The sequence below is a fragment of the Mustela nigripes genome, chromosome 2 (assembly GCF_022355385.1).
Source record: "Mustela nigripes isolate SB6536 chromosome 2, MUSNIG.SB6536, whole genome shotgun sequence".
Classification (NCBI taxonomy): domain Eukaryota; kingdom Metazoa; phylum Chordata; class Mammalia; order Carnivora; family Mustelidae; genus Mustela; species Mustela nigripes.
In genome coordinates this window covers 8864443-8887038 of record NC_081558.1, presented here as the reverse complement: position 1 = coordinate 8887038, position 22596 = coordinate 8864443, and the positions used below count along the sequence as shown (strand labels likewise).

At 57.4% G+C, this 22596-nt stretch overlaps 2 protein-coding genes across 3 annotated transcripts; one reads left to right on the top strand and one right to left on the bottom strand.

The window, feature by feature from the left end:
• Positions 1-3838: 3838 nt before the first annotated feature.
• Positions 3839-16047, top strand: HOOK2 (hook microtubule tethering protein 2). Of its 2 annotated transcripts, XM_059389122.1 has the most exons (22): positions 3839-4008; positions 4525-4610; positions 4681-4753; positions 5742-5792; positions 5897-6029; positions 6123-6190; positions 6551-6613; positions 6920-7000; positions 7128-7288; positions 7380-7520; positions 8531-8732; positions 9000-9110; positions 9198-9285; positions 9657-9726; positions 10404-10541; positions 10649-10736; positions 10938-10972; positions 14788-14870; positions 14951-15054; positions 15251-15361; positions 15430-15501; positions 15589-16047. In XM_059389122.1, the coding sequence occupies exons 1-22, from the start codon at positions 3964-3966 to the stop codon at positions 15736-15738; spliced, it is 2154 nt and encodes a 717-aa protein (XP_059245105.1). In that variant the 5' UTR covers positions 3839-3963; the 3' UTR covers positions 15739-16047. The 2 variants fall into 2 exon arrangements, with proteins under 2 accessions (XP_059245105.1, XP_059245106.1); XM_059389123.1 differs by lacking the exon at positions 4681-4753.
• A 1832-nt stretch (positions 16048-17879) lies between these two features.
• On the bottom strand, positions 17880-21954 carry BEST2 (bestrophin 2). Its single transcript, XM_059387725.1, has 9 exons — positions 21803-21954; positions 21600-21694; positions 20679-20912; positions 20430-20584; positions 20008-20085; positions 19674-19826; positions 19507-19587; positions 19160-19314; positions 17880-18680 (listed from the first exon to the last, which is right to left on the bottom strand). The coding sequence occupies exons 1-9, from the start codon at positions 21952-21954 to the stop codon at positions 18257-18259; spliced, it is 1527 nt and encodes a 508-aa protein (XP_059243708.1). The 3' UTR covers positions 17880-18256.
• Positions 21955-22596: the final 642 nt, after the last annotated feature.

Sequence of the window (22596 nt, the reverse complement as noted above, 5' to 3'; positions counted from 1 at the left end):
GGAAGCACGCGTCAGGCCGCGCGGGAAGCTCCGGTTCCCATGGTAACCGGGGGTCTCTCAGCTCCACGGGGGGGAGTTCCTCTCTCAGCAGGGACGGCCCCCGCGCGCCGGGGAAGCCCCCGCGCACTCCGTTGAGGGGCCACAAGTTTCAGGTCGGGCAGGAAGGGGTTAACGGCGGCCCCCTCCCGGGTTTCACCGGCGCCCAAAGCCCGGGGAGGGGGCGGGGCTATACCCCGCGCGCCCCCGCGCGCCCCACCCCGCGCCCGCCCACGCACACGCGCACGCAGTTAGCCCATTCCCCCGCCCCGCGCTCGCACGCACGACCGCGTCGGGCTTCACGCATGCAGCGACCCCCGTCGTGTCTCACGTCACGCACGACGCACGCGCCCCCGCAGCGCGGGGAGGGGCTCCTCCCGGCGTAGAGCAGAGGGACGTGGGGCGGGTGGTGCCCACTGCGCACATCTCCGCCTCCGCTGATCGCGGTGTCCCCGGTTACTTTGACACCCCCCCCTATATACAAGGTCACAAACTCTCCGATGACCCACAGTGTCACACGGACACAGGATACACCTGCCATACACTGGCTCAAACCTACAGTAGTCCAGCCAGCCCCGCAGCGGTCACGGAAAGGGTCATACGGACACACAGACACACAGGAAGACCCAGATGGTTACACAGGCACAAACGTTATTCTTTGTGTGTGGAGACAGACAGGGTATCTCCCTACACAGGTGGGTTCTATGTATAGGTACTCTGATAACGCCACACCGTCATCACCAAGACAAAGTAAGACACAGATACAAAGTCTTGGACGCCAGGACTCCAGATGGAACACAGTCACCATGCCTCTCACATAGAGATTGTAAAGGCACAGAGACACATGGTGGGAACAGAAAGGACAGCCATGCCGTCCTACAGTTATCACAAATAGGGTGCACAAGTTAGAGTCACAGACAAACCCACAACGCACACACAGGACACTCTGTCATGGGGATGTGGACAAATCAAGGACACACATGTCCTTGAAAGAAAGCCACGTGGAGAGAAAAGACATGGTCACACAAAAACAGAACCTAAAGCCACACTGAGGTACTGATTGTCACACTGTCACCCACTTCTCATACCAAAAAATGACAGGGATGTAGACACACAGCAAGGTTGCGTATAGAGAAGTGTGTGCCCCAGTCCCCATCAGCACCCCCCCCACCAAATCACAGTCTATTGCATAAATTCCCAGGGCCCCAAGACACAGGCGGATGCAGACACAATGCCTGTGCACACACAATCACAGACTTACCATCTCACATAAATGTGAGCACACTTTACATGGATTCAGGCAGACAGACAGGCACACACACGCACGCACGCACGTGCGCGCGCATGGGGAGGACAGGATGGGAGTTCCCGGTGGTAAGCTGTCAGTGCCTATAAGGGCAAAAGGCCTGCCAGAGTCCCTCCTGGTATGGACCATGGTGTCCACCCTGTAGCTGGGTGGACCATGGTGTCCACAGGGTGATGTTCTTTCCCCCTTGTCCTGGGGAAAGGACAGCATCCTCCAGTTGTGTGTACCCGCGATCCCCATCTTAGCCCTCATGACTGGGTCTCTGCCCAGATGTGAAGGCTGAAGGGGATGGGCCGGGGTCCAGCTGTGGCCGCAGGGAGGGGCTGAGTCACCAGCTTCCCAGCAGTACAACCCAGGCCGGACCCAGCTGTTCCTGGAAACAGGCAGGAGGGGGTTGGGTCTCCAAACCAGCTGGGGGCTGCTGGCCCCCACCCACACTCTCTGTCCCTACTAATGGAGGCCTCTGGGGCATCCCCCAAAATTTGGGGCTCGCTCCACCAAAAATGGAGGTTTGCATCTTTCCCCAAATACAAGGTTCCTGCCTCAAAGTAAGGGCTTGTGATCCCTTTCATTGAATTGAAGGTATCCAGATCACCCCCAACAGTGGGGCTCCCTGAATCCCATAACAGAGATTTCACTCTTTCCTGCCAACATGGAAGCTTCCTTTCCCCACAAACGTAAGAATCCCTGCAGCCCCAAAGGGAGGGTTATGGCTTCTCTCCCAAATTGAGGGCACCCAGACCTTTCCTTAAATCTGGGGACTCAGGTCACTGAACATCTAATCTAGAAAGCCCATATCACATTAGAACAATTTAAGTCCATGCCCCAAATATTTGGATTCCCAGATTCTTCCTACACATCAAGATCCCTGCAGGTTTTTTGCAAATATCGGGGATCCCACCCCAAATATGTGGCGGTCAGAGCATGTCTCCCATCACTGAGCAAACAGGCCCTCCCGCAAACAGTCCCAGCACCCCATTGCTTGTAAGAACCGTGGTTCCAGGCCCATCTTCCACTTTTATCTGGGGGTAGGGTGGCCCCATTTCCCCCGATTGGCAGCACCCCGTCCTCCGGTGGGTGCGGGAAGGGGAGCCAACGGTAATTGTTCCCACGACCGCCCGCCGGAAGGCAGCCCAGCCCGGAAGCCGGCACTGCCGGCCCCTGTCCCCTTCCCTCCTCCTCCTCCTCCTCACCCCACTCCCCGGGGTCGGAGGCCGAAAACAACGCGGGAAGGGGGTGTGGGGGTGTAGACGAGCCTGGGAGGCCCCCGCGTGCGTGGGGCTGCGCGTCTGAGTGGGCTGTAACTGGGTTTCTGATGGCAGAGTGACTGTGCTCTTGCGATGCGGCGTGGGGGTGCTCTCATCTTGCTCAACCCGCTCCAGGGCAGGGTCGCGGGAGCCCGACTCAGGGTTGGAGAGAGTAGCACCCCTCCCCTCAGACCTAGACCCACCCCCAAAGCAGAGCCCGCCCCTCCCTCCAGGTACAGCTAATAACCTCTAATTACTGCTCATTACCTTGCCCGCCTCGTGGGAGAGGAGCTGCTGCGGTATTCTGGCGCCAAAGGGTGCGGGCCAGGGCTTTGCCCTTTCCTCTAAAGCCAACTAGAGCCTCTGTTTCCTCTCCTGCGACCGGGAATTAAAACAGCACCTGCCACCTAGTCGTGGGGAGATTTCAACCGCCTATATAATTTAAATCGATTAGCGCAGGAACTGCATACTGTAGACAATAAATGGTGACTGCTATTTTATTAACTACTATTGTTATCACTTTCCCTTGAGTCCCCTCCATCGCCCGGACAGGGTCTCTGAAGGGCACATTGCTTCCCTGCTGGCGGCGCTCCTGCAGTGTGCGCCCCCTGGTGGGCTTTGGGAACGAGGGCGGCTTGGTCCTGGGATCTGAAGCTGGAGGACCTCAGGGGCTCGGGGCTGGGGGGTGGGTGGGGTGGCGCGGGTATGGCGCAGGCAAAGCTTGGTGGAACTAGATCCATACTGGGCAAGCGTGTCTGTCCATCGCCCAAGACCTGAGTCTGGCTGATTCATCCTGCCTTCGACCTAAGGACCACGCTCGTCTCTCCTTGTTTACCCCTGAGTCAAGACTCCCAAGTCACCTCCACCGGGAAGACCCCTTTAGGATCTCTCCTCGAAGTCCAAAGAACGTGTTATGGCCTGCCTTTTCCCAGGGCAGATCAGGGCTCCGATAAGGTTGTTAGGCAGCAGAATTTCTTCTAACTGAAGGGAAAGGACCTGAATAAGCCCGTATAACAGGGTGGGATAGCTCCGCCTCACATGATGAGGAATTATAGTGAGGTCTCCGGTACCCCCAAAAGAGCCAAGGAGGAGGGGTAGCTGGGCCACACTTGGGATGTGCAAGCTGGGCCCAGGCTGACCCCTAGCGGCAAGGCGGGCACTCGAACGCCGCCCGGATCCAAGATGGGGGAACTGGAAGTCCTACCCGGGGCCGGGAGATCACGTGTCCGGGGCGGGGCCTGCGCCTAGGGGGCGGGGCGGGGCGGCGCTCTAGGCCGAGCGGGAGGTCGGGGCTGCGGGCGCTCGCTGGTGGCGGATCTGGAGGTGGCTGCGGTGGCGGAGCTCCGCGGCCGGGGTCGAATCCGATCGGGAGCCATGAGCGTGGACAAGGCCGAGCTATGCGGGTCTCTGCTCACCTGGGTAGGTCGGGGGCGGGGCCAGGGACAGGTGTGCGCCCGCTCTTCTTGCCCGGGAGCCCTGGCCTTGGCTAAGTCTACTCCTCTGTCTTGGGACTGGGAGGAGGAAAGGGTGGTGGGCTTGCAGGGCGGTTGGACTTTGGCCTGAGCACCCGCCCCTGTCACGTGGGAGGTCTGCGTGGAAAGAACAGGTGAGGCCCCGCCCCTTCGCGGCTGGGTCACACAGGGCGAGGGCGCAGGTGAGCTGACCTGGTCACGTGGGGCCTGTAGGGACCAGGTGACTCGTGATTCCGCCCTGCCCTGGTCGCGCGGGGCTTGTTGAACAGAAGTGAAGTGAGGCCACGCCCCCTCCAGTCCCAGGTGTGCAGAGGCCACTCCTCCGCGGAGCTGGTCTGAGAAAGCCATAGGCCAGTCCCAGCCAACTGTGAACGTTCCTGCTGACCTGGAAAGTCTGTAAAAGGAGAATGGTTCTCTTCTCCCAGGCCCGAACTGCCCGTTACCCTTTCCTCTTCTTCCCCAGTTGCAGACGTTCCACGTCCCGTCGCCCTGTACCAGCCCCCAGGACCTGAGCAGTGGACTCGCCGTAGCCTATGTGCTGAACCAGATGTGAGTGGGGCTGAGGGGGAGGGGTCCGGAAAAGGTCCCCCAGCAGCTCATCCCACCTTCTCGCCCCCAGAGACCCTTCCTGGTTCAACGAGGCGTGGCTCCAGGGCATCTCAGATGACCCAGGTCCCAACTGGAGGCTGAAGGTGACAGGTGGACTCATGACTGGGGGACAGACTGGCAAAGAGATAATCAGGGAAGGCTAAGCTAGACATGTCCTGGGTAATGGGTCAGCTAGACACATGTCCTGGGTGATGGACAGACTTGGCTAGGAAGAGGGACACATGTCTGGTGACGAGCCAACTCTGTTCTTTCCTTTTCCTATGGAACAGGTCTGGGTGTGCAGCAAGGAATAAAAAAGACAAAAATTCGTACACATGCACACACACACACAGAAACAGAAACATTAACTTCCAGTGGCAGTAAGTTCTATGAAGATAGTAAATAATAAAAGCTGGACCACAAGAGAGGGCAGCTAGGTGGGTGGTTACTCCAGATGGGCTGATCTCCATGTGAAATTTGGAGAAATGGGATTCCAGGCACAGGGAACAGCAGATGCAAAGTGGGGAATAAGCGTGGGGTATCGAGGAAAGGCAAGGCAGTCAGAACAGAGAACAAGGGGGCAGGAATGGTGGATGAGGTCATCAGGAGGAGGGCAGGCTGGGGCAGGGAGATGGATTCGATTTTAAGTGCTGTGCAAAGTCAAGGGAGGGTTTTAGCAGAGGAAAGACACAACCTGGATTTGGACTTTGAAAAAGCTCCCTCTGGCTGCTTGGAGAGGAATGGGGGGTAGGCAGCAAGGGTGGAAATTGAGACCAGGTTGGTGCAGTAATCCAGGTGAGAGAGGAAGACGGCTAGGGCTAAAGGGTGGCAGGGCAGGTGATGAGAAGTGACTGGGCTCTGGGGACATGCAAACAAGATAGGCACGGGGACAAGAAGGGCGGGTGACTGGATAGTTCACCCCTAGGAGAGAGGACATTCAGATAGAGAATGGTGCCAAACAGGATGAGATGAGCAGGGATTGGGAAATAAGGCAGAGGGAAAAGGCTGGGATAGGCAGATTCAGAATGGGGGCTGCCTGGCTTGTTCTGGAGCACTCTGGGACCCTGGGCACAACTCCTTGCCCCTCCCTAGGTTAGCAATCTGAAGACCATCTTACAGAGCTTGGTGGAGTACTCCCAGGATGTGAGTAACTGTGACAGGATTTAGGGGGCGGGGTTGGTTTGGGAGGAGGTGAGTGTCTGTGAGCCCCCATATCCCCTCTTCCCACCCCCACCCCCTGTTCTCAGGTCCTGGGACATCCTGTTTTGGAGCAGCACCTTCCAGACGTGAGCCTCATTGGCGAGTTTTCAGACCCAGAAGAACTTGGCAAGCTGCTTCAGCTGGTGCTTGGCTGTGCCATCAGTTGCGAGAAAAAGCAGGGTATGCAGGTTCGGAGCCCCCAGGGGACGACCCGAGGAAATCCTCCTCACCCCCTGTCCCCGGGTTTCACTGTTCCCCACCTTGATTCCCCAGAACACATCCAGAGAATCATGACACTGGAGGAATCTGTGCAGCATGTGGTAATGGAAGCCATCCAGGAGGTAGGTGGGGGTGCCTAGTGTGGCGAGGAGCACCAGGGGAGGGGACACCAGAGCAGAGGCCACTGGGCACAGGCTTGGGCCTGGTAAGGTCTGGGCTCTTCCTGGAACTCAGCTGGCCAGATTTCCCTGTCTCATGTGTCTGCCAGCTCTTACCAGCTTGGAGTCACAATTTTGCACCCTCAAAGGACCCAGCCTCCCTGCTGGATCCATGGCAGGAAGGCAGCCTCTAGACTGGGGTTCTTGGGGAGAACTGGTTGTGGGGACAGGAGGATGGAGAGATCCTTAGGCTGGAGCGTGGAAGCTTTAATGGCCACCCCCAGAGGGCCCAGCTCATCTCCATGTCCTCCTGCCCCGCTTCAGCTCATGACCAAAGACACCCCTGACTCCCTGTCACCAGAAACCTATGGGAACTTTGATAACCAGGTAAGAGGTGGGGGACCTTGTTAAAGGCCCAAGCCCACCACTGAGTCTCAGGGCTGCCTCAGGAGGAGGAACTTGACCTTAAGCATATAGACTCCCTCCATCCCTCAGGGTTCTCGCCTCTTCCCTCGTTCCCACATCACCTTCCCTCCAGTGCCCTGGAGTCCCAGCCCTCTGTGAGGTCTTCAGGGTTTCTGGGCTCCTCTCTGCCACTAGAGGCACCAGCCTCCCCCTAGTCTCTTTGCGGGGGGGGGGGGGGGGGCTGACTTCCTCACCCCTCCCCACCCTCCACTCCACTCCCCTCCTCAGTCCCGAAGGTACTACTTCCTGAGCGAGGAGGCCGATGAAGGGGATGAACTTCGGCAGCGCTGTCTGGACCTAGAGCGGCAGGTGAGAGGTGGGGCGGGGGTGCACAGGCGGTCCTGGGGCCCAGCTGCTCGCCTCGCCTCCGTCCCCCGCCCCCCACTCCGTCCTCCCCCGCGCCGAACTCTAGCTCCTGTGCACCTCCTGCCTGCAGCTGGTGCTCCTGGCCGAGGAGAAGCAGAGCCTGGCCCAGGAGAACGCGGCGCTGCGGGAGCGGGCTGGCCGGCAAGAGGGCGAGGGCGCCTCGGGCCTCACTGCCAAGAAGCTGTTGCTGCTGCAGTCCCAGCTGGAGCAGCTGCAGGAGGAGAACTTCAGGTGCGGTCAGCTGGGGCTGTGGCCAGCAGGCCAGGGGGTCAGCCCGCCTCCAGTGGCCTCAAGCGTCCCTCTCTTCCCGCCCCACCCCCAGGCTGGAGAATGGCAGGGAGGACGAGCGCCTGCACTGTGCCGAGCTGGAGCGGGAGGTCTCGGAGCTGCAGCAGCGGAACCAGGCGCTGACCAGTCTGGCCCAGGAGGCGCAGGCGCTGAAGGATGAGATGGACGAGCTGCGGTGAGTGGCTGGTCCCTGGGTCCTCACCGCACACACTCGTTGCCACCGTGTCCCTCTGATGCCACAGTCCCTCGAAAACCCCCAGATGCCCAGTGAACCTGCACCATGTCTCCTAGACTCCACGGGGACCTCCTGAGTCCCACTGTACTGTCCCTGGACTCCCCCGTGTCTTCTGGACACCATCAAGGTTCCTGGATCCCTGGTGCCCCCCAGGACCCCACAGTGTGCCCTTGGGATCCCACATTATAGTCCCCAGACCTTGGTGCTTCCCCACACCCCAGCTACCAGCTGCCCACCCCTGTTCCCTTGCTGCCCAGGTGCCATCGTGCCCCAGGATTCTTTTGTGCCCTCCAGGACCCAAAATGCAGTCGTTCCCACCCTTGCACCCCCCATGACCCTTCTGTGCCCCTCATGATAGGACTGTCCCTTCTTAGGACTCCATAGCACCCGTGCAGCCCCAGAGGACTTGATGGGCCTCCAGAACACCTACTTCCTAGACCTCACTATGCCTTCTGTAACCTCAGAAGGCTCCCCTGTGACCCCCAGCACCCCTGTAATGTTAAAGTGTCTAGTGAATCCCTACTGCACCTTAAAGGACCACAGAGGCCTCTGGCCTGAAGTTCCCCCCATGACCCCACATGACCCCACCATGCCCTCATTGATCCCGTAGCCACCTTATAACCTCAAATGGTCCTTGGAGGCTCGTCGGAGCCTCTGGGCACCATCATTCCTCCTGGAACCCATCAATCATTCCATATACCCCAAATCTGCCCCTCCATCCCTGAGTATGACCCTGGGCTAACCACTGGTGCTTAGGTCTCCCTCTGTGCCCCTTAATGACTCTCCAACATCACCAGGCCCGGGCTGACTTCTGACCCTCACGATCTACCACCTTGAATGCACACATCCCCAGGTGACATGACCTCTTCCCCTTGATGGAGGGCCTTAGATCCAAGCTGAACCCTGTGCCCAAACCCAGGCCTCCTCTCCCAACTTGCCTCCTCCCCCAGGCAGTCCTCTGAGCGTGCTGGACAGCTGGAGGCCACGCTGAGCAGCTGTCGGCGCCGGCTGGGTGAGCTGCGGGAGCTGAGGCGGCAGGTGCGGCAGCTGGAGGAGCGCAACGCCGGCCACGCCGAGCGGACCCGGCAGCTGGAGGATGAGCTACGCCGGGCCGGCTCGCTTCGTGCCCAGCTCGAGGCACAGCGGCGGCAGGTGCGGCGGAGACCAGGGCAGAGCCTGGGAGGACCGGGTGCTCCAGGCCGCTGGACCCCTCACCCCTCTCACTTTGGCCCATCCTCAGGGTGGCTGAGCCCCTGCCCCCAGAGCCCTTTGTCCCTCATTTCGGGTAGTGCCCTTCAGTCATGCCGGCTCCTCCCTGGGCTTGGAAGCCTCACTGCTCTCAAGTTCTCTGTGTCTGGCCTCGCTGGCCCCACGCCTCCACCTTCCAGCCCAGCCTCACCACCCATCCTCTCTGTTCAGGTTCAGGAACTTCAGGGCCAAAGGCAGGAGGAGGCCATGAAGGCTGAGAAATGGCTCTTCGAGTGTCGAAATCTGGAGGAGAAGTACGAGTTGGTGACAAAGGAGAAGGAGGTGAGGCTGAAGTCCCGCATCCTGGCATAGCCCGGTCCCCGGGAGGCCAGCCCTGCCTCCAACAGCATCTTGCACCCTGTGCTCCAGCGGCTGCTGGCAGAGAGGGACTCCTTGCGGGAGGCCAATGAGGAACTGCGCTGTGCCCAGCTCCAGCCCCGGGGGCCCACCCAGGCTGGTGAGTCGGAGGACTGTCAGCCCTAGGGCCTGGGGAAGGGGGGCCTTAAGGTGCTGTTAGGGCAGACAGAAAACCAGCGTCCCAGGGCTTGTCTAGGCTGGGGCCAGAGCTAGGCCACTTTGGAGACAGGCTAGAACGGAGGGAGGTGGCAAGGGCTGACAGAAGGCAGGTGCTGACCTCCCAGGATCAGGGTGGGGCAAAGGCAAACTCACGCCACGTGTCACTGCTCCCTGTCAAGCTGGAAGTGAGGCTTGTGTTAAGCCAGGCTCTGGGCCAAACTTGAGTCCCCAGAGATGATTCTTGGAAAGAGAACACTAGGGCTGGGGGCAGGAGCCGTGCATCAACCTGAAGACGTTTCTGACATACTCCAGACCCTTCGCTGGATCCCACCTCACCAGCTGTGGAAAACTTAGCAGCAGAGATCCTACCTGCGGAGCTGAGGTACCCTGCGGTCGCTCAGAGCTCTGTCCGCACCCAGAGCCCACCCCTCAGCCCCGCTCCCAGTGTACGCACTTACTACTGGCCTGGCCTGCTGTGCTGGGATCCCCGGTCCTAGCTTGGCTCCTAGGTCCACTCATTCCTAATTCGGCCCTTACCTGGTTGGCGCTCTAGGCCTTATGGGTTGCTTGCCTCTCCAGGATCCAGCCTCAGTACACAAATTAGGTCCAACCCATCTGGCTCCACTCACCGAGCAAAATTCCTACCCCCGGCACCCCCCCCTCACGTCGGACTCTGCCCCCGGGGTGTAGTGCTGTCCTCACTGTAGCCCGTGCTAGGCTCAGTGCCCCGTGTCTTGCCCAGATGAACTCCCCCAACCCAGTTCTTCCCATTTCTGTGTCTGTCATTCCGCACCCTTGCTTTCTCCCAGCCACAGCGCGATGCTCAATGTTCTAACCCGCTCCCGTAGCCCCGCCTTTGCCTGGCTCCACCCTTAGGCCCCGCTCAAAACCCCGCCCATTTTGGTCCCCATTACTTTGATCTGGCCCCGGGGTCTGGCTGGGCTGTCTCCCAGGGCTCTGTCCCTCTGCCAGCCCTGTCCGTCCCAGTGTCCCTGCCAGAGCCCCGGCAGGCCTGCGGGGTGACCCGTCTCCAGCCCCGCTCACTCCCGCCCTCGGCAGGGAGACGCTCCTGCGGCTTCAGCTGGAGAACAAGCAGCTGTGCCAGCAGGAGGCGGCCTACCGGGAGCGGCAGGAGGAGCTGCAGCGCCACCTGGAGGACGCCAACCGCGCGCGCCACGGGCTGGAAACGCAGCTGCGGTGAGGACCCACCTGGTGGAGGGCACCCCCCACCGTGCGCGTGGAGGGGGCGTGTGAGTGGGGGCAGAGGGCGGGCGCAGGCACTCAGCAGCCCCGCACTCCTGCAGGCTGAACCAGCAGCAGCTGTTGGAGCTGCGGGCGCAGGTGGAGGACTTGCAGAAGGCCTTGCAAGAGCAGGGGGGCAAGACTGAGGATGTGAGTGCCCACCTCCTCCCTTCCTGCCCCCCTCTCCTGCCCCCCCCCGCCCGTAACCCTTCTCTCTCTCCTCCCTGCTGCACGATGTCCTCTGCAGTCGATTGTAAGTACCGTGGGCCCAGGGTGGCAGCCCCTGCCCTCACCCCTGGAAGGAGTTGGGAGCTCGACCCCCATTCACCCAGTGCCTGTTCTCTCTCCCAGTCCGCCCTGCTGAAGAGGAAGCTGGAGGAACATCTGTGAGTCCCCGAGAGAGGGCATTCCTGGTGGGGGGGGGGGCTGGGACGCAGGTGTGGGGGACATTTATTGTCTGTGGGTATTTATTTATGAGGAGAACCAGTCAGCCAAAACAGAGAAGGATCAGATCAAGTAGGGTCTTAGGGGCCAAGGGAAGGAGTATGAACTGCTTGGGGGGAACAATGGGGGAGAAAAAGGTGATTCTCACTTTTTACATTTTATACTGTTAAAAAACTATTTGGGGGGTGCCTGGCTGGCTGTCGGTGGAGCATATGACTCTTGATCTCGGAGTCATGGGTTTGAGTCCCACATTGGGTGTAGAGATTACTAAAAAAATAATAGTAATAATTAAAGAAAAAATGATTTTATTTGGTTTACATTTTTAAATTTTACTTACTTAGTCATTTGAGAGAGAGAGAACACGAGCAGGGAGAGCAGAGACAGAGGGACAAGCAAGATTCAGCCGAGCACAGGGCCTGACCAAGGGCTCAATCCCTTCACCCAGACATCATGACCTGAGTGGAAATCAAGAGTCAGATGCTCAACAGACTGAGCCAGGCAGGCGCCCCTATTCTTTTTTATTTTTTAAGATTTTATTTATTTATTTGAGAGCAGGCACAAGTAGGGGGAAGGGCAGAGGAAAAGGGAGAGGGAGAAACAGGCTTCCTACTGAGCAAGGAGCCCAATGCAGGACTAGATCCCAGAACCCTGAGATCATGACCTGGGCACCCAGGCATCCCCCCTGTTTTGTTTTATTTATTTTATTTTATTTTTTATTTTAAAGATTTTATTTATTTATTTGACACACACAGAGAGAGGTCACAAGTAGGCAGAGAGGCAGGCAGAGGCAGAGGGGGAAGCAGGCTCCCAGCTGAGCAGAGAGCCCTAGTGGGGCTCAATCCCAGGACCCTGAGATCATGATCCAAGCTGAAGGCAGAGGCTTAACCCACTGGAGCCACCCAGGCACACACCCCCACACACATTTTATTTATTATTTATTTATTTATTTTTTAAAGATTTTATTTATTTATTTGTCAGAGAGAGAGCGAGCGAGAGGGAGCACAGGCAGACAGAATGGCAGGCAGAGTCAGAGGGAGAAGCAGGCTCCCTGCGGAGCAAGGAGCCCGATGTGGGACTCGATCCTAGGATGCCGGGATCATGACCTGAGCCGAAGGCAGCTGCCTAACCAACTGAGCCACCCAGGCGTCCCATACACATTTTATTTTATTTATTTTTTTTAAAAGATTTTATTTATTTATTTATTTATTTATTTTTTTTTTTTAAGATTTTATTTATTTATTTGACAGAGAGAAATCACAAGTAGTCGGAGAGGCAGGCAGAGAGAGAGAGACACGGAAGCAGGCTCCCTGCTGAGCAGAGAGCCCGATGCGGGACTCGATCCCAGGACCCTGAGATCATGACCCGAGCCGAAGGCAGCGGCTTAACCCACTGAGCCACCCAGGCGCCCTAAAAGATTTTATTTATTTATTTGACAGAGATCACAAGTAGGCAGAGAGGAGGCAGGCAGAGAGAGAGAGAGGAGGAAACAGGCTCCCTACTGAGCAGAGAGCCCGATGCGGGGCTCGATCCCAGGACCCTGAGATCATGACCTGAGCCGAAGGCAGCGGCTTAACCCACTGAGCCACCCAGGCGCCCCCACATTTTATTTTTTTAAGAAACTTTTTTTGAGGGCACCTGGGTGGGTCAGTGGGTTAAAGCCTCTGCTTTCAGCTCAGGTCATGATCCCAGAGTCCTGGGATCAAGCCCTACATCCAGCTCTCTGCTCAGCAGGGAGCCTGCTTCCTCCTCTCTTTGCCTGCCTGCCTGCCTGCCTCTCTGTTTACTTGTGATCTCTATCTGTCAAATAATTAAATAAAATATTTAAAAAAATAGTTTCCTTTTTTTTTTTTTAAAGATTTTATTTGACCGAGAGAGCAAGAAAGAGTGAACATGGAAGAGGGAGGGGTAGTGGCAGAGGGAGAAGCAGACTCCCTGCTGAGCAAGGAGCCGGATATGGGACTTGATCCCAGGACCCTGGCGTCATGACCTGAGCCAAAAAAAAAAAAAACAAAAAAACCTTTATTTATTCATTTGAGAGAGAGAGAAAGAGAGAGAGCGAGCACAGAAGCAGGGGGAGAAGCAGAGAGAGAGGGAGAAGCAGATTCCCTGCCGAGCAGGGAGCCTGATGTGGGACTCGATCCCAGCACCTGGGGATCATGCCCCAAATTGAAGGCAGACAATTACCATCCAAGCCACACAGGCGCCCCAAATAAAATCTTAAAAAAATAAAAAATAAAAATCTCATGAGATTTTTTTTTCTCATGAAATTTTTTAAGCAAACGTAAATTAATATGAATATAAATTTTTATTCTGATTTCTCAGTTACCTATATGAAAAGTAACTTGATATCTGCTAGTCTGCCCTTTGCTTCTCTTACTTAAGAAGATGGCTGGGAGGGGCGCCTGGGTGGCTCAGTGGGTTAAAGCCTCTGCCTTCAGCTCAGGTCATGATCCCAGAGTCCTGGGATCAAGCCCCGAATGGGGCTTTCTGCTCAGCAGGGAGCCTGCTTCCTCCTCTCTCTCTGCCTGCTTCTCTGCCTACTCGTGATCTCTCTCTGTCAAATAAATAAATAAAATCTTTAAAAAAAAAAAAAAAGCTGGCTGGGAAATTTTGCCATGTGAATAGTTGTTATTGTTGTTGTTTTGTTTTTGTTTCAATAAATACAGTAGCTCTTGTCGACTAGGGTTCCATGGGGAAATTAGGCCTTAAAGAAAATGATTTGCTTGACTTCTGCCAAGGATAGATTGTAGCTAGTACCAACCCAGAGTGCAGACAAAAGTTATTTCATTACAGAGGATGGATATATGGAAACATCGGGGCTTAATTCTCCTGTGAAATTCCAATCCAGAGAGCTGTCCTGTAACATTTTTTTGTGAATGTCATAATGTATATAAGTCATTCTTTCCAATGCCTGGGTGGCTTAGTTGGTTAGGCATCTGCCTTCAGCGCAGGTCATGATCCCAGGGTCCTGGGATCCAGTCCCACATCTGGCTCCCTGCTCACCAGGGCGTCTGCTCCTCCCTTTCCTCTGCCCTTCCCCCGGCTTGTGGTCTCTCTTGCTCACTCTTTCTCTCAAGTAAATAAATAAAATCTTTTAAAAAGTCATTCTCTCTAGGTATTTGCAATTTCAAACAGTGCCACAAAGTAAAACCTCGTATGTGCTTCGTTTTGCTTCTGTGCAGATATGTTGACAAAGTGGAATTGGGGATCTAGAGGGCACATGGCTTTATAATCTTGGTAGACATAGCCCGAGTTTCACGGTTCGGTGTTAGACCGAGCTCCATATCCAGCACACGATAATAATCTCACCTACAGGGAGTGTTCTTAGATCTTTGGGGTTTTGCCTCAGGTGGCAGAACTATAAGGTTTTACACCTTGCAGTTTCTTTTTGTTAGAAGAAATTTGCCTGCTAGAAGGATACCTGGCTGCTGGGTGGAGAAAGGCACTGAGGTTGAACGTAGAAGAGGCTGGCACAGGGTGACGGTGGCTGGGCCAGCGTGTGCGCTGGGGAATGGAGAGGAGTGGATGCACAGGGGGCTGGTGCAGGAGCCACCTGTTGAGGGGTATGGATGGTTGTGGCTCCGATGGCTTAGGAGATGATGGGACCGAGGCGCAGCGCTTGTCTTGGGGGGATGGCACCCAGGTCTCTGCAGCCAGGCAGGTGCATGGTGGCCGGCAGGGAAGGCTGTGGCCATCAGTGGGAGAAAGGGAAGGGGGCCCAGTGGTCAGCCTGCTGCTGCCCATCCTCTGTGCACAGGCAGAAGCTGCATGAAGCGGATCTGGAGCTGCAGAGGAAGCGAGAATACATCGAGGAGTTGGAACCGCCTGCTGACAGCGGCAGTGAGTGGGACGCAGCGGCTGGGTGGGGCGGGAGGGCCCTGAGCTAGGTGGGGAGCTGAGGGGTCCCTTTGTTCCCACAGCAGCCCGGCGTATCGAGGAGCTGCAGCATAGCCTGCAGAAGAAGGATGCGGACCTGCGGGCCATGGAAGAGCGCTACCGCTGCTACGTGGACAGGGTGCACACGGTGAGCACCCTGGGGGCTCCACGGGCCTCCCACCAACCCGTGCCTCCCACCAGTGTGCACCTCTCTGCCTCCCACTTCTGCACCTGCCGTACCGCCATCATATCACAGACTTCTGCACCATGCTTAATGCAGCCCAACGAGTCTCAAGGCCGTGCAAGGCCAAGGTCACCCTGCCTGTGTCTTTCCCAAACCCTAGGTCATGCAGACTCTGGAACCCAAACAACGGCCGTCGGGGGGGGCACCCCCAGAACTTCACACCCTGAGGACACAGCTTCGGGAGCGGGACGTCCGCATCCGGCACCTGGAGGTGGGTGTCCTCCTCACTTCTCGCTGTCCCCAGCATATGCAGGCCCCTGACTGGTCCCTCTTTGGCAGATGGACTTTGAGAAGAGTCGAAGTCAGCGGGAGCAGGAAGAAAAGTTGCTCATCAGTGCCTGGTATAATATGGTGAGTGCGTGTCTCTGTAGTAAGGGTTCTGGAATGTGCTGTGGGGCTCAACTTGACCCCAACTGTCTCCCCTCTTCCTCCCTCCAGGGCATGGCTCTGCAGCAGCGAGCTGGGGAGGAGCGGGCACCCGCCCATGCCCAGTCATTCCTGGCCCAGCAGCGCCTGGCCACCAACACTCGCCGGGGGCCCCTGGGACGCCTAGCATCCCTGAACACGCGCCCCATGGACAAGCACTGATAGACCTCGGTATCCTGCCACCTGCCCAGCCAGCTGGGGCTCAGTCCGCCTTGGATTCCTCCCAGCTCACCTGGGGCCCAGCATGAGGAAGGCCTCAGCCAACAGCCTGAGAGCCTTAAGGTCATGACTTCTGCCCTCTGTTCTCTGAGATGGGACAAGAGTGCAGGATAGAGCAGGAGGCAGGGTAGGGCCTGTTCTTATTAGCAATGTGATTCTTATCCTTGATTTTCAACCTGGGGTTAATGAGATGCCAGGGGAGAGAGTGATTTTTATATTTGAGAAGAAAAACAATAAAGATTTTCAATCTGCCCTGGCTGTACTCTGGGCGCTGAGGAGAGGGAGAGAAGACAGGCCAGGGACTCAGAGCATTGCTTTTTGAAAGGCCTGGCTTGTGTTCTCACTAAGGCATGAGTGACTGACAGCACCCATTGAGAACCATGTTTGTGTCTGTGTAACTGTATGGGCGTGTGGTGGTTTTTTTGAAGAAGCTTCAGACTAAAATTCCTGCCTTATGAAGCTGTCGTTCCTCATGAAGGCGGACAGACAGTAAACAAAATAAAGTAAAAGTTTGATGTGAAAAGTGCTACAGAGAAAAAGAAAGCAGTCAGAAGTGACGGGGATGTGGGACGTCCATTTGGGATGGGGGGATTTTATTTATTTTTTATTTTTTTAAATTTTTAAAATTTATTTATTTTTAAAAAGATTTTATTTATTTGACAGGGATCACAAGTAGGCAGAGAGGCAGGCAGAGAGAGGAGGAAGCAGGCTCCCTGCTGAGCAGAGAGCCCGATGCAGGGCTCGATCCCAGGACCCTGGGATCATGACCTGAGCTGAAGGCAGAGGCTTTAACCCACTGAGCCACCCAGGCGCCCTTTATTTATTTTCTAAAGAATTTATTTATTTGAGAGAGAGATAGTGAGAGAGAGAATGAGCATGAGAAGTGAGAGGGTCAGAGGGAGAAGCAGACTCCCTGCCGAGCAGGGAGCCCAATATGGGACTCAATCCCGGGATTCCAGGATCATGACCTGAGCCGAAGGCAGTCACTTAACCAACTGGGCCACCCAGGCGTCCCAAGGGATGGGGTGATTTTAAGTAAAAGGCCAGCAGAAGCAGCCTCACCAAGGAAGTGACAGAGACCTGAAGGAGGTGGGGGGTGGGGTGAGTGTGTAGGTATCTGGGAAAGAGTGTTCCAAGCAGTGGGAGCAGGATATGCGATGAGGCTTTGCTTCGTGCTTAGAGGGACAGTGAGGAGCCCAGTGTGAAGTGAGTGAGGGGAGGAGGGGAGAGAAATGAGGGCAGGGGGATTGTGAACTGCAGGGAATACGTTTATTCCAAGGGACATGGGAATCATGTAGGTCCTAAGGAAGGGAGGGACAGTACCTGACTTAGGTGTTCATGAGCTCTCTTTGGCTACTGTAGAAGAAACAGACTGGGGATGGTTAGGGCCGGAGCTGGGAGACAAGGGCAGTGGTTCCTGGTCCCAGTGGATGGGTGACATTGGGGGCTCTAAGATGTGGGCCCTAGAGGAACGGGAAATGGTCGGATTCTGGATACAATTTGAAGATGGAACTGATAAGACTTGCTGTTAGGTGGACAGGGAGGGGGTAAGAGAAAGAGTTGGAGAGGATTCCCAGATTTGGGCCTATCACCCAGAAGAACAAAGCCAACAGGTAAATTGGGGAAGATTGGGGAGCCAAGAAGGAGCTGGTTTCGGGGGCATGTTCTGTTCAAGGTGATGCACAGAGATACCAAGCAGACAGATGGCTCTCCCAGTCTGGAATCTGGAGAGGGATCCTGGCTGGACGTGTGAATTCACCATATGATTGAATTAAGACTGGGAGCGCTGAAGGGGTATCAGAGAATGCAGGGACTTGGGGCAGAGAAGTCAGTTGCAGAATCATAAGACAAGACTGAGAGGAGGAGCCTGTGGTCTGGGGACCGGCTGCTACATTAATGAATGAGTAAAGCCATGGACACTGATGGGGTCATTTTCAGAGGGCAGAGTTTGGGAAGAAGAAGGCAGCATGCGATCAAAGAATCTGGAAGAATTCTCAAATCTTACTTAGCCTAATTCGTGGCAGGAAAAGTCAGGCTAATAATGTTTGTGTAAAAACCATTAACATTTTATTGAGCACCTATAATGGATCAACACTCTAAAATCGTTACTTCATCCCCATAACTCAATGAGGTAGGCACTCACATCTCCATTTTAAGGAAAAAATAAAGGCAAGGCACACTGATGGGTCCTCTCAGGCGGTGGAAGGAGGGAAGTAGAGCTGCTGGGAAGGACCGGCTGTTCAAAGAAGCTGGAAGAATCCTTCACCCTTAGCCCAGTGCCTGGCCCACAGGAGGCACTCAAAGCCCCAGTGCCAGCCATGAAGGACCGCGCGCAGGAGGCGGGAACCGGTCGAAATCGGACAGGTAGAGTCCACACTAGGCTTATGCAGGCCCCACATGCTGCCTGCGTTCCCTGTCGGGGTTTGTGTCCCTGTCCTTGGGGATCCTAGGCCTGAGGGCCTCAGGCTAGACTCTCCTCCTCCTCGCCAATGGGGCTGGGCAGCCAGGGAGGAGCCGGTCCCCGCGGCGCGGGCATAGGCACGGTTGTGAAGGGCTCGGGGGCGGCCCCCGGAACGGGCATCTCGGGGCCGACGGGGAGGTCCGGCTCTGGCTCCCGCAAGCCGGGGTCGAGCAGCGGGTCCCCGCAACCACACTCCGGGGCCGCGCCGTCGGGGGCGCCTGCGCACGCGCAGCTGGCGGCTGTGGACGTCTCAGACACGCAGCTGTTCTTGCGGCGCATTAGGGACAGGCGCCGGCCGAGCAGGCCTCCCGCGGCCATGCCTGCGCCTACCGGCAGGAGGCGCTGCAAAAAGTCGCCGTGCGCCTCGCCCAGCGGTCCGTCCGCGCCGTCCAGCCGCTGGAACTGCATGTCCTCTTTAGCCAACCTGTGGGACGGGCAGTGTTTCAGCGTTGCGACCTCGCTGCTCTCCTTGATTGACAGAGACCGAGACACGCTGGTCCTCCTGGTTCCACCCACACCTTTGTCCCACTTATCTCAAAAGAACTTGGTCCTTCTCTCCCGAGAGCCTGCTTTCATCTTCTGGGTTTGGCTAAGCTCAAACTTAGCCCTTCAGGCTTCAATTGTGACGGCGGCGTCTCCGGCACTGCCTCTGGCCTCCCCTCCAATCCTCATAGGCCTTAGCGCTTAGGTCTGCCCCCAATCAGTGGCCGTCCCAGACCTTGACCCGGATTGCTGCCCCCTCCCCCCATTCTAGTCCTCACAGACTTTAGGCTTTAGCCCCGATTCTCCAAATTGGCCCCGTCCTGGTGTCCTATAGCCCCTTCGATTGGATAATCCCCTCAGGGCCAGAAGCTCCTCCTGCAGGAGGCCCCACCGCTGGGCCCGCACATCCCGCGGGCTCACGTGATATCGAAGGTGGAGCCCTGGAAGGAGGGCTGCTGCAGCAGGAACGCTGTGGCTGCGGTGTAGGGGGCGCGAGCCTCGGTTGCGTCCCAGTACAAATCCTTCTCCAGCATGGCCAGGTCATCATACATCTCGTCCACGGCCAGCATGGACACCTGCGGGCATGGGCATGCGGGGCCGGGTGGAGCCTGGCACAGCGCGGGCACCGCAGGGTGGACCCCTCAGGATGGGTTAGGAGTACGGTGACCAAAGAAAGGATGGTTCAGGGTCCAAGCCCTGACAAGTCTAGGCGGGTGGTGGGGCCGAGGCTGGTTTGGGAGCCCCGGATGGTCACAACCGAGTCTCACCTGGAAGTTGCGGTCGATCAGAAAGTTGGTCTCAAAGTCATCGTCGTCTTCTCCGAAGGGATTGATGAGCTGCTCGGCTACCTGAAGGGGGAGAGAATAGTCTGGTAGAGTCCTGCGAACCCGTGCCTATCCCTCCCGGGGTGGCCCTACCTCTGGGCCCCACCCACCTTGAGCCAGCCCGCATAGAAGAAGAACTGCAGCAGGGTGAAGATGGGCACGCACAGGTCCAGGTTGTGGCCTTCATAGCCCTGAGCTGGGTCCAGGAACTGGCGACCGATGAGGCAGGCCAGGAAGTAGCTGTACACAGCTATGGTCACCACCTGAGGGGCGGGGTGGGTCACCAGGTTAGGGTTCTCCCGATCTCAGCAGGTCTTGGAGAGCCCAGGACTAGGATGGGGCATCACTGGCACGGGGGGGTCTTGGCTGGCCCTCAGTTTTTCCTTCAGACCAGTGAGTCAGAGCATCTGATGCCCGATTTAAACGGAGGCATTACAGGGTTACCTGGGTATAGACAAGGGGTACGCTGATCCAGTCGTAGTGAAAGAGCATTCCACACTTGCCCCGAAACACATTCAGCTCCTGGGTGCAGATACAAGTCACGAGAGGGCCTGAATTGCGGGCGCACACATGGGGATCAGGTGTGGGTAGGTACGTGGGCTGGAGGCGAGTGGTTACCTGGTGGGTCACAGCGTGTGCTTCTGGGTCTCCAGGGAGAGTACTAAGTGGGGAGTGTACATCTGGGGTAGGGGATCTAGGTACCTGGGAGTTGGCCCCCTAGAGGTAAGTGTGCACCTGGGGCCTGCTGGCTAACGGTGTTGGGACTCTGCCTCGTGGGAGGCGCGTGGCACGCCGCCGTCTGACACAATTCCGGGGAGGTGTAATTTCCCTGGAATTTTCTATGAATGACCTCCCGGCGGGCCCACCTCGAGCAGCAGTTTAAGGGCGCTGTTGTCGCGGATGCGGCCCTCGCGCCGGGCCTGAGCAGCCAGGTTGGAGAACCAGACACAGGGCACCCAATACTTGTTGTAGGACGAGTTCAGGTTCTCAAACTTCTTCCGCTCCTCCCGGGTCATAAATCCTGGAGGGGGTGAAGTCGGGGTGGGTGGGAGGTTACTCGCCCCGCCCCCTGCCCTCAGCACCGCCCCCCGCCCGGCTTCAGGGCGGAGCCTCACCCGCCTCCACTACGTGGTCGACGGTGGGGAAGCGCTTGAAGACCGCGGTGCTCACTGAGCGCAGGATTAGCACAGCCGAGAGCCCGGCGTAGCGCATGAGCGTGCGCCTATAGAGGCGGCCCCGCTCGTCGCGTCCGTGCACCGTGCCTGCCACCACGCACATGAGCGCGTCGGGTAGCGGCATGCATAGGTACTGGTTCCACCAGCGGTGCACCACCAGCGTCACGTAGAAACCTGCGGGACAGCCGGCAATGCGGGGGCTAAGTGGGGATCCTAGGGCCAGGTCGTGGCAAGAGGAATGATACACGATCTGCAATCAGAGATACCCGGGAACGCTTGTCACCCACCCACCTCTCGGGGCCACCTGGGCTGAATCGGGGGAGGGAGGCAGCCCTCTGGTCAGAGAGGCTAGAGCAGGCTGGGTCACCCCGGCTATTTGATTGTCATCTGGCATGTGGGATTGGGATCTCAGTATGGAGATGGAGACACAGGGCCTACAAAGACAGGTTGTCACCCAGGGTTGGGAGCGTGGGGATCTGAAACTGGAGGCTGGGGTCACGTGAAGTCACTGACTTGTCAGAGAAATGTCCTCTCCGGGCTGTACTTGAGAGGATGGAGTCATATGGGGTCACTGGAGGGGTCCCTGGGGCCCAGGACATGTAGGGAGCCATTAGGAGTCTCTTGCAGACACAGGGGGGAGACCCTGAGATGGCCAAGGATAAGCCTATGGGTGACACGGAGCTCATATGGTTTACTGTAACCAGGTGACATCCAAGGTCTCTGTAAATTGGGCCACACCTGGCATGAAAGATGTAGAAATATGGGTCTGTTGGGGTTGGATTTGAGGGGGTAGTGTTTTGAGGAATGGGGTCTCCAAAAGGCCTGGAAATGGCTTTCTGGGGAACTCCGGAGCGAACGCACCCAACACGAAAGAGACAGGGATGAGACTGGCATACTGATCACAGTAGATGACGAGCTTCTCGAAGTAACGCTTCTGCTCTTCCGTCAGCACGAAGCTGCGAGGGAGGGGGCAGGGGGTCACAGGAGAGCCTCCCTCCAGGACACACCCAAGGTCCCTTCCCTAAGCTCCCTGGCCGGCGCCCCCCAGCCCAGGGCCGCCTCACCGATAGGCGGCACTCAGCGCCATGTAGAGCCCGAGGAAGCAGACGAGCTCGCGCCACAGAAGTTTGTAGATGCTCCCGCGCCACAGCAGCAGCAGCTGCGAGAATCCTCCGAAGCGCGCATTGGCCACGCGGGCTGTGTACGTGACGGTCATCGCACCGCCGGGCCGGTTGCGCCTAAGGAGAGGGGGCTGAAGCGGACCCCAGCCTGTGGGCGGAGGAACGCCCCCCCACCCCCCGGGCTGAGAGGTGCGGAGAGGTGCGGGCCAACTCAGCGTGGTGTCCCCTCCCGCACCGTGGTCTCCTCGGCCGCGTCCGGAGCCCAGGTTCCGGTCTCCTCCCAAGCATGCTCAGTCCGGCCCTAGCCCCCCAGTCCTTCCCAAACCCCCTCTGGTTGGCTCCCTCTTCCCAGGGTTCCTGGTCTCAGCAACTGACGTCTACCCTCCAGGCCTTTCCCTCCACCCTCCACCCCCAAGACCCTTGGGTCCTGGAATCAGCCCCAGTAGCCCTCTATGCAACCCCAGCCCCCTTTCCTGGGCTCCAGCTCCAGCCTTCCCCACTCCCCGAGTCCCCAGCGCCTCAGTTGCTAGAGTCCTAGGACTCCGGCTCTTCCCCAGCCTAGATCCCCATCTACAGGTCCCATCTCAGCCAGTCCCCCACCTCACCCCTACAGCTCCCAGTCTCAGCTCATCTTCCACCCCTGCACGCCCTTCTGAAGCCCTTGGAAACCCAGTCTCCAAGCCTCCAGTCCCCCAGGCTCTGTGCCCCAGGCCCTCTCCTCCGGCTGGTCTCTTCCC